Source organism: Momordica charantia (genome assembly GCF_013281855.1).
Source record: "Momordica charantia cultivar OHB3-1 chromosome 5 unlocalized genomic scaffold, Mcharantia_2.0 BLBB01000005.1, whole genome shotgun sequence".
In the NCBI taxonomy this organism is placed as follows: domain Eukaryota; kingdom Viridiplantae; phylum Streptophyta; class Magnoliopsida; order Cucurbitales; family Cucurbitaceae; genus Momordica; species Momordica charantia.
Genome location: NW_028275163.1, coordinates 25,258,113 through 25,272,705, shown reverse-complemented (window position 1 = coordinate 25,272,705; position 14,593 = coordinate 25,258,113). Strand labels below are relative to the sequence as shown.

The 14,593-nt window shown below is 37.6% G+C and overlaps 4 protein-coding genes across 6 annotated transcripts; 2 read left to right on the top strand and 2 right to left on the bottom strand.

Moving 5' to 3' along the window:
* Nucleotides 1-2,725: 2,725 nt before the first annotated feature.
* On the bottom strand, nucleotides 2,726-4,574 carry LOC148211595 (uncharacterized). The gene is made up of 2 exons (XM_088123742.1): nucleotides 3,359-4,574; nucleotides 2,726-3,051 (listed from the first exon to the last, which is right to left on the bottom strand). Exons 1-2 carry the CDS (start codon nucleotides 3,858-3,860, stop codon nucleotides 3,017-3,019), a joined length of 537 nt encoding a protein of 178 aa, XP_087979868.1. The 5' UTR covers nucleotides 3,861-4,574; the 3' UTR covers nucleotides 2,726-3,016.
* On the bottom strand, nucleotides 4,101-4,502 carry LOC148211596 (uncharacterized). The gene has a single exon (XM_088124454.1). It carries the CDS (start codon nucleotides 4,500-4,502, stop codon nucleotides 4,101-4,103), a length of 402 nt encoding a protein of 133 aa, XP_087980580.1.
* A 2,233-nt stretch (nucleotides 4,575-6,807) lies between the features above and the next one.
* Nucleotides 6,808-10,225, top strand: LOC111024044 (serine/threonine-protein kinase AtPK1/AtPK6). Of its 3 annotated transcripts, none has more exons than XM_088124047.1 (7): nucleotides 6,808-6,922; nucleotides 7,700-8,648; nucleotides 8,858-8,940; nucleotides 9,010-9,130; nucleotides 9,251-9,388; nucleotides 9,506-9,610; nucleotides 9,740-10,225. In XM_088124047.1, exons 2-7 carry the CDS (start codon nucleotides 7,971-7,973, stop codon nucleotides 10,049-10,051), a joined length of 1,437 nt encoding a protein of 478 aa, XP_087980173.1. In that variant the 5' UTR covers nucleotides 6,808-6,922; nucleotides 7,700-7,970; the 3' UTR covers nucleotides 10,052-10,225. The 3 variants fall into 3 exon arrangements, with proteins under 3 accessions (XP_087980173.1, XP_022157312.1, XP_022157313.1); XM_022301620.2 differs by having other exon boundaries at nucleotides 6,809-6,922; nucleotides 9,251-9,424; XM_022301621.2 differs by lacking the exon at nucleotides 6,808-6,922 and adding an exon at nucleotides 6,946-7,327 and having other exon boundaries at nucleotides 9,251-9,424.
* A 1,717-nt stretch (nucleotides 10,226-11,942) lies between these two features.
* Nucleotides 11,943-13,265, top strand: LOC111024015 (WRKY DNA-binding transcription factor 70). Its single transcript, XM_022301573.2, has 2 exons — nucleotides 11,943-12,377; nucleotides 12,464-13,265. Exons 1-2 carry the CDS (start codon nucleotides 12,061-12,063, stop codon nucleotides 13,041-13,043), a joined length of 897 nt encoding a protein of 298 aa, XP_022157265.1. The 5' UTR covers nucleotides 11,943-12,060; the 3' UTR covers nucleotides 13,044-13,265.
* Nucleotides 13,266-14,593: the final 1,328 nt, after the last annotated feature.

The following is a 14,593-nucleotide window of genomic DNA, read 5'->3' as shown; positions in this document are numbered from 1 at the left end:
ATAATAGAAGAAAAAGCAACAGAGGGTAGAGCTTTTGTGAAAACATCTACAAGTTGAGAGTGAGAACGTATGGGCATTAATTTGATGAAACCAGAAAGAATACGTTCACGAACAAAGTGACAATCTAACTCAATATGTTTAGTCCGCTCATGAAAACTCGGGTTAGATGCAATGTGTATGGCGACCTGATTATCACAGAACAATAAAGCTGGCTATTGAATTGGGATCTGCAACTCAGACAATAGACTCGTAAGCCATACAACTTCACAAGTAGTAACGGCCATGGCTCGATACTCAGCTTCAGCTGAAGAACGAGAAATGGTAGACTGCTTCTTAGCTTCCAATAGACCATGGACTCGCCTAAAAATATACAAAAGTCTGTTGTCGAACGCCAAGTATCAATACAAGAACCCCAGTCAGCATCACAAAAGGCACGTATTTGAAATGATGAAGAAGCAGATAAGAAGATGCCACGACCCGGAGACCCTTTCAGATAACGAAGCAAATTATAAACGGCATCAATATGAACCTTCCCAGGACGAGAAACAAACTGACTAAGCTTGTTCACAGCAAAAACAATATCAGGGCGAGATAAAGTATAAAAGTTTGCCAATAAGACAACGATATAGAGAGGTATCCCGAAGAAGTTCACCATCAGTAGTAGCTTGAAGACGAAGATTCGGATCAAGAGGGGCGGAAATAGGCTTACAACCAAGTAAGCCAGCATCTTCCAACATAGTCAAAGTATAATGTCGCTGAGAGAGACAAATTCCCTTAGAACTTCGAGCCAATTCAAGGTCTAAAAAATATTTCAAAGATCCCAAGTCTTTAAGCCTGAATTTGAGATTGAGAAGAGACTTAAGCTCATCAATAATGGAAGATGATGCACCAGTAACAATTATGTCGTCCATATAAACTAACAACGCCACAAATGATGCCCTCTGTCCCCTGGTAAATAAAGAGTAGTCGGCTTTGGACTGAGAAAACCCAAAAGACAAAAGGGCAGACGAAAACTTTGCAAACCATTGTCTAGAGGCCTGTTTAAATCCATAAATAGACTTTTTAAGGCAACACACAAGACGTTGCCCCAAAGAAACAATAGAAGTTGGAGGTTGATAGCCAAGAGGCAAATCCATATAAACTTCCTCAAAAAGATCGCCATGAAGAAAGACGTTATTTACATCTAACTGGACAAGAGACCACCCTTTGGAAACAGCAATGGTGAGAAGAACTTTGACTGTAACCATTTTGGAAATGGGTGAGAAAGTCTCTATAAAATCGAGCCCCTCTTGCTGAGTAAAACCTTTCGCCACCAAACGAGCTTTATAATGCTCAATGCTCCCATCAGAACGATACTTAACTTTATAAATCCACTTGCATCTAATGGTATGGTGTCCATAGGGAAGGGGAACAACATCCCAAGTTTTATTAAGCACCATAGCATCAAGTTCAGCTGCCATTGCAGCCTGCCAATATATGAAAGAAACCGCCTGATGATAGAAGTTTGGCTCATATTAGAAGAAATTGCTAATGCCATAGAAAAGTGGTTGGGAGAAAGATTGGTATATGAAACATAACGATACAAGGGATGTTTGGTAAAATAAGTTGAAGGTTGGACCCCTTGTAAAAGAGAGCAATGATAATCTTCGAGATAAGATGGTGTTTTAGTTGGGTCTAGAAGAACGCCTTAATGGAGCATTGGACGAAACACAGACCTGATCAACACTATCACCAATATCAATGATAGGAGATGCCACAACAGTTGGAACATGGGATGAAGCAACCATAGTTGGGTCAACATCATTAGTTGGGTCAACATCAGTAGGTAGTACAATGCCAGTGGTAAGGATAGTAGCTGGTACACCATTGGGACAAGACAAATCAGGCATATGGATGGTAGATGGTATATGACAAGAATGGTCAATAGTCGTGGAAGTAGAGATGGTTGAGTCATTATGTGATGGAACATTGCAAAGACCATTGGAGATATCAATGCTGATAGGCAAAACAGTGTCTGGAAATGGATTTAACTTATAGGGAAGATGTTACATGATCCGAAAAGGGAAAGATGGTTTCATGAAAAACCACATCCCGTGACACAAAGAAACATTTGAGTTGAAGGTCATAAAGGCGATATCCCTTCATTCCAAACGGATAACCAACAAAAACAACATATGCTCGGGGATCAAACTTATGGCGATGAGAAGTAAGTGTGGAAGCAAAGCACAGTGAACCAAACACCCTTAATGAAGCAAAATCAGGCGATTTACCATAAAGGATATGAAATGGGGTAGTCCAAGCCAGAGATGAAGACAGTGTTCTGTTAATCAAATATACTGCAGCTAAAACACAATCTCCTCAGAACTCCAAAGGAACATGAGACTGAAAATAAAGGGCTCTCGAGCCACGTTGACGATGTGTTGATGCTTGCGCTCAACAACTGAATTTTGTTCTGGTCTTCCAACACAAGAGAACTGATGTCTAACCTTTTGATAGGAAAAAATCCTTAAAAGCTAACTCAGGGGCGTTGTCTGATCGAAAACTTTTGATAGATGCCCCAAATTGAGTCTCAACATATGTGAAAAATCGAGGAATTATGGACAGAACATCAACCTTATTTTTCATAAAAAATATCTAAGTATATCTATTATGATCATCAACCACTGTAAGGAAATACTTATGACCATTATAAGTAGACCGTGTAAACGGACCCCAGACATCAGCATGCAACAAATCAAAGGGACGAGCAGCTTTATTATTACTAGAATCAAAAGACAAGCGTTTTTGCTTTGCCAAAGGACATATCGAACAAAGATGCTGCTTACAAGTATGTGAATCAAAACACAAAGTATCACGCAATACATTTAAGCGTGTAAATGATGGATGTCCAAAACGATTGTGCCAAATATCAAACTTAGTTTTACTAACAGCCATAGAAGTATGAACATCAGAATTTAATGAGGGAACATCACCAGTCAATGAAGAATCCTCAAGAAAATAGAGACCGTTTCTCAATTTACCCCTGCCAATCGTCTTCGAAGTAGACTTGTCCTGAACAACACAAGAATTATCAGCAAACAGAATCTTTATGTCTGGAAATTCATTGGTTAAAACACTGATCGAAATCAAGTTTTAGTGGAAAGCAGGAATATAGAAAACATTAGTGATATAATGTCTGATGTGAGCTTAACAGTTCCAGCACACTCCATTGTGAAATTGGACTTATTAGGTAAACCCACAACAACTGGAGAAATCTTTGCCAAAGATTGATAAAGAGATGCTGAATAGCAAATGTGTGCCGAAGCACCAGAATCGAAAATCCACAATCGATTTTCAAGCAAAGAATTAGGTGAAGTACCTGCCATATATGAATTTGCAAAGTCATCTGAAGTGTTTTTGGAGGAATTCATCTGAGATTGAAGAAGCTGAACCAATTGTTGACACTGAGCTGTCATGTCAAAAGTGGTTTGAGAAGCAACCATTGCCTGAGAATCAACAGGCTTGGATTGGGGAGTAGGACTTTGTGAGGAAGAATTGCTTGGCTTGTGTGACGAAGTAGATGAAGAATGACGTTGGCCTGAGGATTTAAAGCCAGGGGGATAGCCGTGTAATTTGTAGCAACGCTCAACTGTGTGACCTAGAAGTCCACAGAGAGCGCAAAAATGGTGCTCACGATTTGTCCTTGAATTGGATTTAAAATTTGGTTTTGACATAGTCTTTCTAGAGGACGACGATTGTTGAACAGCAAGTGCAGATGCAGGTGAAGCGGAATTCGACGATGAAGTCGTATTGATTAAGTGTTGCTGTTCTTCTTGATTAACAAGAGAAAACGCTTTATTGATGGTAGGTGGAGGTTCCATGAGTAATAGTTGAACACGAATCTGAGCATAGGATTCATCCCATGAGGAAATTCATCAAATACTCATACTGAAGGAACTCAGCAGCAGATTTGGCGCACCGCAAGAACACTTGCAAGAACATATCGGTCGATATTGACTCAATTCGTCCCAGAGCGACTTGATTTTTGTGAAATAAAAACTCATCGAATGTTGTTCTTGAGAGCAGGTAGCCAATTCACGCTTCAATTGAAAAATATGAGGTCAATTGGTCTTCTCAAATCTTTCCTTCAGGTCGATCCAAATGTCTCGAGCAGATTCAGAAAATAGGATGCTCATGGAAATTTCCTTGGACACCGAATTGAGGATCCAAACAATAACAACGTGATTGTTCCGAATCGGGAGCAAATCTCCAGAGGGACGCGGAATGGTTCCATCAATAAAACCTAACTTGTTCCTGAGTGCGATTATCATCGATCGACTCCACGACGTATAATTCTCCTCAGTGAGAAATTGATTCATAAGAACAAGACCTGTGTTATCAGTATGATGAAGGTAGTAGAGATTCGGAGGACAATCATTATCAGATGAAGGAAGAGACGTAGAAGTCGGAATTGTCTCAGAGGACAACGGCGGTGTAGAAATGGGGACGCTGGAATCAGTCATGGCAAACGAAGAATGAGAAGAAAGTCAAAATCGAAATATTATCTCTGATACCATATTAGACTTGACACATAAATGTGTAAACTAACTTTCTCATTTATTCTCGAAAGTACAAGATTACTTAAATAGAAAATTTACGACTAAAATATATCAATAATAGAAAGCATAACAAAATAACTAATTAGTTAGGTATTTACAATAATACTCCAATACAAATAAAAAACCACTTGTAGAATATATTATTGATCAATTATTTGACAGAGAAAGTGGAGGTTTACTCATTTAGATTATAGTTAACATTTCAAGTTTATTCAGTTATTTATTGATTATAATATGTATATTTGTAGCTTTTGCTTGATCCGAGTCTTCAAACATTTTATTCCTTTCAAGATTCTTATTTAGTTCATAGTCGAACTCAAGTTAGATTATCTTAGTTATTGAACATTTTAATTTTTTTAAAATATTGTCATTTTAATGATACTATTAATTCATCACAAGTGTTAATCAGATAAATTTGAGTGGTATAAGAATATAGATATTCCTTATATTCACTATAGTGATATACTGTTATTAAAAAATTATGTACAAAGACAAAAACACTCACATGAACAAATAAAGTACCGTCAAAGTGAGGAAAGGTTAATGGTAATTGACATACAACTCAAATCAAAAGGTTGCGAGTTCTTTCTTTCATCTCACATGTTGTACTAAAAAAACAAAGAAGGTACACCAAAAGTTTTCCTCCTGCCATGGCTTATGAGCGGGAAAAAATTACAACCAGAGAAGCGCGTCTGTTAAATGGGATCGATCTATGGGCGATTCCACGAAACAAAAAAAAACCGTCTCTTCGACATGGAGGTTGAGGTATGACTTGTGAGCGGATTGAATAAGTTGTACATGTACTGCCGACAAGGATCATAAAAAGTTTATGAATTCATAGGCTTGGCCAGATGTTGATCTACAGAAGGCTGGGATAAAAGCTTTAAGTTGAACCTTCTAATTACTTTAAATAATCTTAGTGCCGGCTCATACATCCATGTTCGATGGAATCGTCCCAAAATAAGACCCACTACCCGACCCATTAAATTATGTCACCGCTACAGCTCATAACCCATGCGTGGCATGGCAGTGGCACCTAAATCCATCTCAATCTCAATCCCTTAACTAACTACCTCTACATTACCGGCAATCACTACATTTTGAGAGTATAATAACAAACATAGATCTACCTTGAAAGTGTGTAGACCAACACCTATCATTAAATTGTGAAAAAGTAAATTAGGGGTTAGATTACGTTGAGAGATAGAGTGGGGCCATATTGTCTCCTTATGACCCAAAAAAATACAAAAATAAAAAATCGTAACTTGGAAAGTAATTAATTCATAATGTTTGAGTTTATTAAAATGAATTGACAAAATGATTCCTTTATATGAGAATATATTTTTATTAATCATCCATCTTTTAACTTGATGAAATAACATGTTACTTAGCCATAAAATTTAAAGTTCACTCATTTTATATGATTATGTAGTAAATTATTGGACCTTAAATTACTTGTTATATTGACATATGGACCGTTAAAACATTGATACGATCGTGATTGACAAAATCATAAAAGTTACTGTTTCAAGATTCATTTACTGTGGTTCTTTTAATATTTTGTTAGTGTAGTATCTTAATTAAAAAAATAAGGCAAAACATGAATGACTAAATTAAATTTAAAAAATATATATAAAGACAATTAAAAAAAATACAAAAATATTATAAAGTAAAGTAATATTTAGCCTTTAAAATATAACAATTGCTGGACAGTTTTGTTTATGTTCGGATAAGGTTTCTTGAAGAAAATGCAGAGAGATGCCATTTAATTTAAGCAACATTGTATGGCCATTATGCCTCGATTGGGTGGAGGAGTTTCACGATTTATTATTTTTTTAGTTTTAAAACGAAGAAAGGCAAAGCAAGTGGTTGCGTTTTTTTTTTTTTTTAAAACAGCAAGTTGTTGCGTTTACGTGTCCTTCTTGTATTCGAATTCCAATATATATATATATATATATTTTTTTTTTTTTTAAATTAAAAAATTTGTAAAAAAAAAAAAAAAATTCCAATTCCAGTCCGACTCCAATTCCTATCTTCAAATTCCAAAATCCGCGGCTACGCGAAACCAAAGCAATCAAACAGCTATTTTCCTCGCGGCATATTCCTCGCATGGTATCCTGATCCGATTTAACCGCACATATCTTATATCCACTTATTGTCTACCACGTGTCTATTTCCGTTTCAAAGTGGACTAACCTATGAATTTTCCTTTTATTTTTGAACAAAAGGCTCCACATACAAAACCAGACATCCCCATCGGTTTTGGTTTCTGACGCTCGCAATTTCTCTCCCGTCAGCCTCCTCCCCCTCGGCATTCTCCACGGGTACAATTCATCCATCCCTTTCTTTCTTCAATCCTGCTATTGATTGCCGTTTATGATTTTCTTTCCACCACTTTATTGCTTGCTTGCCGATGGAACCCTGATAAGTTGAACCCAACTGCCAAATTATGTACATTTTGCCCAAATCAAGAATCCAACTGTCATCGAGTACACGGATCCTGGACGGCCGATGGAGCTCTAAATCGTTTAATACGTTTTCATGGATTTGTTTTTGTAACTGCTAGGCTATCTACACATCCTTTCGTCAATACCCTTACTTTACCCTCTGTCTTCTTTATTCATGATTTCATTATTCATCAATCGGGTATCACTATCAGGGCGCAGCGAAGAAGAAACGTTACTCTTTTCAACAACTTAAATACACTTATATATCTAACACAAATTAAGGTCTGAAAGTTTCCTCTAATTTGCCCCTTTAATTTTTAATTGAAAGATTATTTATGAAATTTTAATTTATGGCTCCGCCTCTTTCACTCCGGTATTGGGTTCTTCCTTTCTGGAAAACCTATTTACTTCTCAAATCACGTTTATGTCTCTTTTGGTGTAATTATCTTATGTCAGAAAGTTAATATGGGGCATTTATTGATTTTTAAATTTGAAGTTGTGTATTGGGATTCTACTGTCGACATCTGCGTGTTCCCAAATTGATGTCTGCTTCTTCAAGAGTCTGTTATGACTTTTATGAATATAAGCCTACTTATAACTTCTACTTCATGAGATTAACATACTTTTTTGCTTTAACTTCCTATTGAACTGCAGATTTGTTGGCTTGACCTTCATGAATTCAGCTACTGTAGCACCCTACGTTTCCTGCAAATCGGGAAACAAGAACGACCTCTTCTGGATCCTGTCTTGCCTGCTTCCAAAGTTCTTGGGGACTTCATTTGCTTTTGTTAACTTCCTGTTAATCACAGCAATTGATAGGAGTCCCTCTGCAGTGTTGGCCTTAGAGACGTTTGGGGAAAGCTATCCATAGCCAGGAACTTCTCAGACTGCTTGTAGCTCGTCTTTCTGCCATTTACTTCCTACCATGGTTTCGTCTCAGTTTTGTGGCTTGACCAACACTGGCAAGAATAACCTGATTCGAAGCCAGCTTCTTTTTCCTACAAACACCTCCGATACTGCACCTCTGGATTCTGTTAATTTGGATTTCTCTGACTTATTTGGCTCCATACCGCTTCATGCCTCAACTGAAGTGGAGGCTATTGATGTAGATCTTCATGTCTACCAGGAAGATTCACGTGAGCTTATTTATGATGATCCTGAAGTTATTTACAACCGGTCTCATTCTTTGGTCGGTCCCTCTTCTTGTGCAAGTAAATCTCTTAAGCTAAGCAATCTTACTATTACCGAGACCGAGGATTCAGGGGAATTAGTTGCCTGTATCAGCAAAGAGACCAACAGAAAACTTCTAGAACCTCCTAATGATTCTTTTACTGATACAATAATTGAAGGTGTTGATAGAAGTTACATGAAAGTTGAGAGTGTAGGTATTGACGACTTTGAAGTTCTGAAGGTTGTTGGGCAGGGTGCATTTGCGAGGGTTTATCAGGTGAGGCGAAAAGGTACGTTAGAGATATATGCCATGAAGGTCATGCGAAAGGACAAGATAATGGAGAAGAATCATGTTGAATACATGAAAGCTGAGAGGGATATTTTGACAAAAACTGACCATCCGTTTATTGTCCAGCTAAGATATTCATTCCAAGTAATTTCTGCCACCTTATAGTCTTTAAGTTATGTCTGGATGCCCTAGTATTAGATTGTGTTTTCAGAGACACTTACGAGAGGTTTTTTAGAACTTATTCTTATTGCAACTTGCCTGTCCTGACCTTTAGAACCCCCTCTTCCCAAACACCAGAAAAAATGTCAGTAATAAATGTTAATTTTGTAACTTATGGTTGTATTCTGATGCAGACAAAATATAGGCTATATCTCGTTCTGGATTTTGTAAATGGTGGCCATCTTTTCTTTCAGCTTTACCACCATGGGCTTTTCAGGTACCTTTTTCTCAATGTATTCTAGATTGCTTTAGAATACCTTTAATGCTTAATTTTGTCTGTTTACAGAGAAGATCTTGCTCGTATTTATGCTGCCGAGATTGTTTCGGCAGTTTCTCACCTCCATTCAAATGGCATAATGCACAGAGATTTAAAACCTGAAAATATTTTGATGGATGACCTTGGCCATGTAATATATTTCGTCTTTTTAATTGTGTGTTTGCATGTGTGCACTTGTTCTAATTATCGAATTCAGAAGGCAGTAGAAAATAGAAATGGTTCCACTGATATTGGTTTCCTCCAAACGTAGGTTATGTTGACTGATTTCGGTCTGGCAAAACAGTTTGAAGAGAATACAAGATCGAATTCTATGTGTGGAACTCTGGACTATATGTCACCGGAGATAGTTCTTGGGAAAGGTCATGACAAGGCTGCAGATTGGTGGAGTGTAGGAATACTGTTATTTGAAATGCTTACTGGGAAGGTCAATATGTTTCAATGAGATGTAGTAAAATGGGAATGTGAAATTTATTGTAATGCCATTAACTTTTTGGTTTACCTGCAGCCTCCTTTTACTGGGAATCGGGAAAAAGTCCAGCAAAAGATAGTGAAGGACAAGATCAAGCTGCCGGCATTTTTATCTAGTGAAGCACATTCTCTCTTAAAAGGGGTAAATGAAAGAAGTCCTATTCCTATACCCCACTAACTAATTTCTCAACTTCTGTAATTGGTGGAATGCGTTTTTGGGTCTTTTTTTGGTGACATTGATGAGATAGATGTATGGTAATTCTTGCTGCAGCTGCTTCAAAAGGACGCGAGAAAGCGATTGGGCAGTGGGGCTATGGGAAGTGAGGAAATCAAGCGCCACAAGTGGTTCAAGCCAATCAATTGGAAGAAATTGGAGAAGCGGGAAATCCAACCAAGCTTTCGGCCTGAAGTGGCCGGGAAACACTGCGTTGCCAACTTTGAGAAGCGGTGGACTGAAATGCCACTTGTTGATTCTCCGGTAGCCAGCCCTAAAACCGAAGGGAATCCCTTCACCGGCTTCAGCTATGTCAAACCTGCAGCCTCATTCCTCAACCTCAACAGAGATGCGCCTGTCTATTACTGACATTGAATTCTGAAACCGATTTGCTTTTAATCAATTAGCATGAATAGCCAGACTTGTTACTGAGTTCTGGATTATGATCTGATTGGCAGACAAATTTTCTTGCTTTGTTTGACTAGTAACTTGGAAAATGTGACCGGGTGATTCGAAAGCGAAAGGAAGACATCTTTATTTAAAGTTTTATTGAATTTTATGTTGATGCATTCACAGATACATTGAAAATAATAAAGGATGAGTAACGTTCTTACTGGTAAGGAGCCTATGAATTAGGACCTGCTTTGAAACTATTCCTAAAAGTAGGATTTTAAGGTAACACTTGTAAAATTGTTTCTAAAGCTACCACCATCACATAATTCAAAAAGCATATGACCTAAATAGTGCCAAACCACACCCAGTCACAACTTTAGAACCAGGGTTAGAAATTTATTTATATTATATCAGAAAATCCAAAAAGCTTTTATTCTTCTCTGTTTCTTTTTCCACCTCACGTGTGAAAAGCATTCCCCTTTCAACTTTCAACCCAATCCATTCCCACTGTTTTAATTATGTTTTGGTCATTTCTCTAATTTGATTTCACATGCCAACTGCTCGCAATCTATTTCCCCCTTCAACTAATACATTTCTTTATTTCTTAGTCTTGCGCGTCCCGTTTGGAAAATTACGTATTTTCTTTACAATAAGATACTTATCCGGAAATTATTTTTAACATACCACAAATACAACGTTGGCGCTCTGTCAGATGGAAATAAAGAGAGTCCCATGCCATGTTCTCCTGGTCTTCTTGTCCTTCATAAATTAAAAATAAAAGAAATTTCTGCGGACTGCAGTGGCTCATCTAATAGCAACAATAATATATATAACCAAAAAACCAAATATGCCCTCAATTTTGGAGGGATTCTCATCCCATACCCTGGGGACTCGGGGAGGCTATTTGCCTTATTTCTCTGTCAACTAAGGGATGAGTTGGCTTGGCAAAATACATTGTTGATGACTTAAGTTTGGGTAGGTGTCTATTTGGTCCTTAAAGTTTCAAAATGAACATTTTTAGTTCTTGAAGTTTGAGGTAGATGTCTAATTAATCCCTGGAAGTTTCAAAATTAACATTTTTCATCCTTGAGGCGAGTAGATGTCAACTTGGTCCCTGAAGTTTTAAAATGAACACTTTTGATTTCCAAAGTTTGAGAAATAGTTCTAAATTGTCTTTTTTTTACTGTTAATTAACTAATATTAAAATGACGTGACAAATTGCAATTAAATTGTTTATTGTAGTTGCTGGTGTGACAAATTATATTAATTACACATCAGCAACTACAATAAACAATTTAATTGCAATTTGTCACGTCGTTATAATATTAGTTAATTAACCGTAAAAAAATCAGGGACCAATTAGAACTATTTCTCAAAAACCAAAAGTGTTTATTTTAAAACTTCAAGGATAAGTTGACCCTTACTTTAAACCTCAAGGATTAAAAGTGTTCATTTTGAAACTTTAAAGACAAATTAGACACCTACCTCAAATTTCAGGGACCAAAAGTGTTCATTTTGAAACTTCAGATCAAGTAGACACCCTTCAGAGACAAAAATGTATTTTATCCAAAAACTAAAGAGATGAGACGAGAAAATAAAATAATGTAATTGCAAAAGAGGCCAAATCGGAAATATTAAAGTAAAGGCGGACCGGACGGTGACGATGGGCCAATGACCTCAGGAGCCTTACCTCACTCATCATCACCATTGTTTTGTCCACTCGCGCGTTGTTAGTTTGCTGTAAATCAAGCCGTGGAATCAGTCGCGTGGAGGCCAAACATGGGCGAAGGCGCGTTGGTTTTACCTTTCCTTGTTGTGTGGAAATTTTGCAGTGGAAGTTTCCTTATATCTTCCTTGCATTTGCATTGAAATTGGAGAGTGAAATGTAAAACAATTAGGTCTCGCTCTCTATCCTCGAGTGTGTCTCTTGCTCCATCCATCCACATAAAGAGGGAAGGGGTTGAGTTGAGAGTGCAAGGTGCGAGATGGATTGTTGGAGCATGGCCTTCGATCGACGAAGAGCGGCCGACGAACTGCTTCAAGGGCGTGAATTGGCCCACCAACTTCGGGTGGTGCTACGGAGGATCAGTTCCCACGGCGCCGCCTCCGCCTCCGCCTCCCAAGATCTGATCTCCGGAATCCTAAACTCTTTCTCCAAAACACTTTCCATGTTGAATCATCGCTGCGACTCCGACGACATAAACGGCTCTATTGTGGACTCTCCCGACGCTACAAAATCCCAGGAAGAATCTGGAGAAACTAATTCCAAGACCTCCGATCGCAGGGGTTGCTACAAGAGAAGGTAAATTAAATTCATCCATTAATTCCAATATTTCCCAATAACCCTAGGGTGGTAATTTATTAATTTTAATTTGTTGGTTATTGCAGAAAGAGTTCACATAGTTGGACGAGAGAGAGCTGCAGCCTGGTGGACGACGGGCAGGCGTGGAGAAAATACGGGCAGAAGGTGATTCTGAATGCGAAATTCCCGAGGAACTACTACAGATGCACCCACAAATATGACCAGTCCTGCCAAGCCACGAAGCAAGTGCAGCAAGTGGAAGAGGATCCGCCCAAGTTCCGTACTACTTATTATGGGCATCACAGCTGCACCAATTTCCTCAGAGCCTCTGAGATCGTACTGGGTCTGGGTCAGGACCAGGGTGAGGGCTCTTCCGATTTCAAGGGACTGCTCCTCAGGTTCGACAGCCCCACCACCACCACCACCCAATTGCCTCAACTTCAACACGATCGCGGCCTCTTTATCCACCCTTCCTTTCCAGATATTGATATTGCTAATGCTACTACGGTAATTAAGAAGGAAAAAGATCATGGAATAATCGGAACTGATGACGTGTGTTCGCCTTCCAACTACATAGCTGCGGAGCTCTCGCCGGATCATCTGTCGGAGGTTATGATGGGTTCCGTCGTCGACTTTGAGGATGATGTTTTACAATTCCACTTTTGATCCAATTCCATAGTTTCCAATTAATAGCTAATAGCTACCGCCGCCCGCCCGCCCGCAAGTTTACAAATCTGCAGAAAGTGTTTATTTTTCCCTTTTCTCTACTGCAGCTAGCTGTGTTACATGGTGATGTAAATAAATAATTTGCAACGTCCTACCTAATTACCCTATTAACATATAAGCTAAAATATCCAGCCACTGTTGGGGGGCTTTTTCTTTTGTTAATTGGCTCTTCCAGGTTCACCTCACCTCATCAGTATACGTTAATTACTTGGTTAAATTCAACAAATTAATTAATTTAGACATCCAGTGGAGAAAAACTATTTTATTCAAATTAACAGTACAGGTATCACAATCTTATGCTTTCTACACTTTCCAAGTGATGTTGGATTTTGGATCAGTTTTTCGGACGCAACAAAATACAGGTCAAAGGTTTGAGAGTGTGAAACGGATGCACGTGCCCATTCCTTAAGGAAAAAAAAAATAAAAAGCAGCCAATTGGAAGAGTGTATAGCATTGGCATTTGTCGAGTTATGAAGCAAGATTATAGTTATAGGCAACTATATTATTCCTTCCTTCCTCTGCTCACACTCTGAAATTAAAATATGGAATGAAACCCAGTGAGTTTGCATATTTAATTTGGCTCTCTCTCTTCATCAGGAAAAGACGATAATTAGTGGACAAAATTGAGGGATTGCATTCTTTGGATATGATTAATTACGGTTCGACGTTCGGTAATGTTTGTGTTTCTTCGATTTTAATAAAGAAAAATGAATTACATGATCCCAACATCCATTTAAGTATAATAATTAAAACAATATTTATATTTGTGTTTTATAAATAAGACTTCGTTTATTGCAAGCAATCCACATTCCTGATTCCTCACTGAGTTTTGGGGTGGGAGGCGGGAGAGTTACTGGGTTCAAATTTTATCTAGCCAATTTATAATTCATTGTATTATGGAATCAGCCTTTTGTCTTTGGAATTAAATAGTGCCTTTACACCATTCCAGATAGCCAACACATAGCTTGCCATTGCCATTGCTAATGCTTTTATGTTTTTGTTGTCTTTATCAAATTTGACCCACCTATCAGCAAATCTTTGATTCAACTCAGAGTATATTATAAATGGTTAAATTTACTCTAACTTATAAATTAAACTTTTGAATTTGTTGGTGAATTTAATCATATTTAAAATATTATTAGAAAACGGAATACTGTCTTCAAATTTATGTATTATTATTTACTCCCTATTTAATATTAATTCCACTCGTTGGACTTTTGCAATAAAATTTAATAATGGATGAGTATTAGAAATTAAACTAATAATAATAATAATTAATGAGTATTGTATTTATTGATATATTAATATAGTCTCGGTCGGATCATCAATTCATACAAAAATGTAGGGACAATAAGTTATTATATTTTTTTTTTGAGAAACAGTTATTGAACTTAAGTGTAATGAGAAAGTGATTAATACAAAATTAATTAGGTATTGTAAGAGAAGGAGGAGTTAAAAATAATAAGCAATGAGATGCATAAATGTTGGAA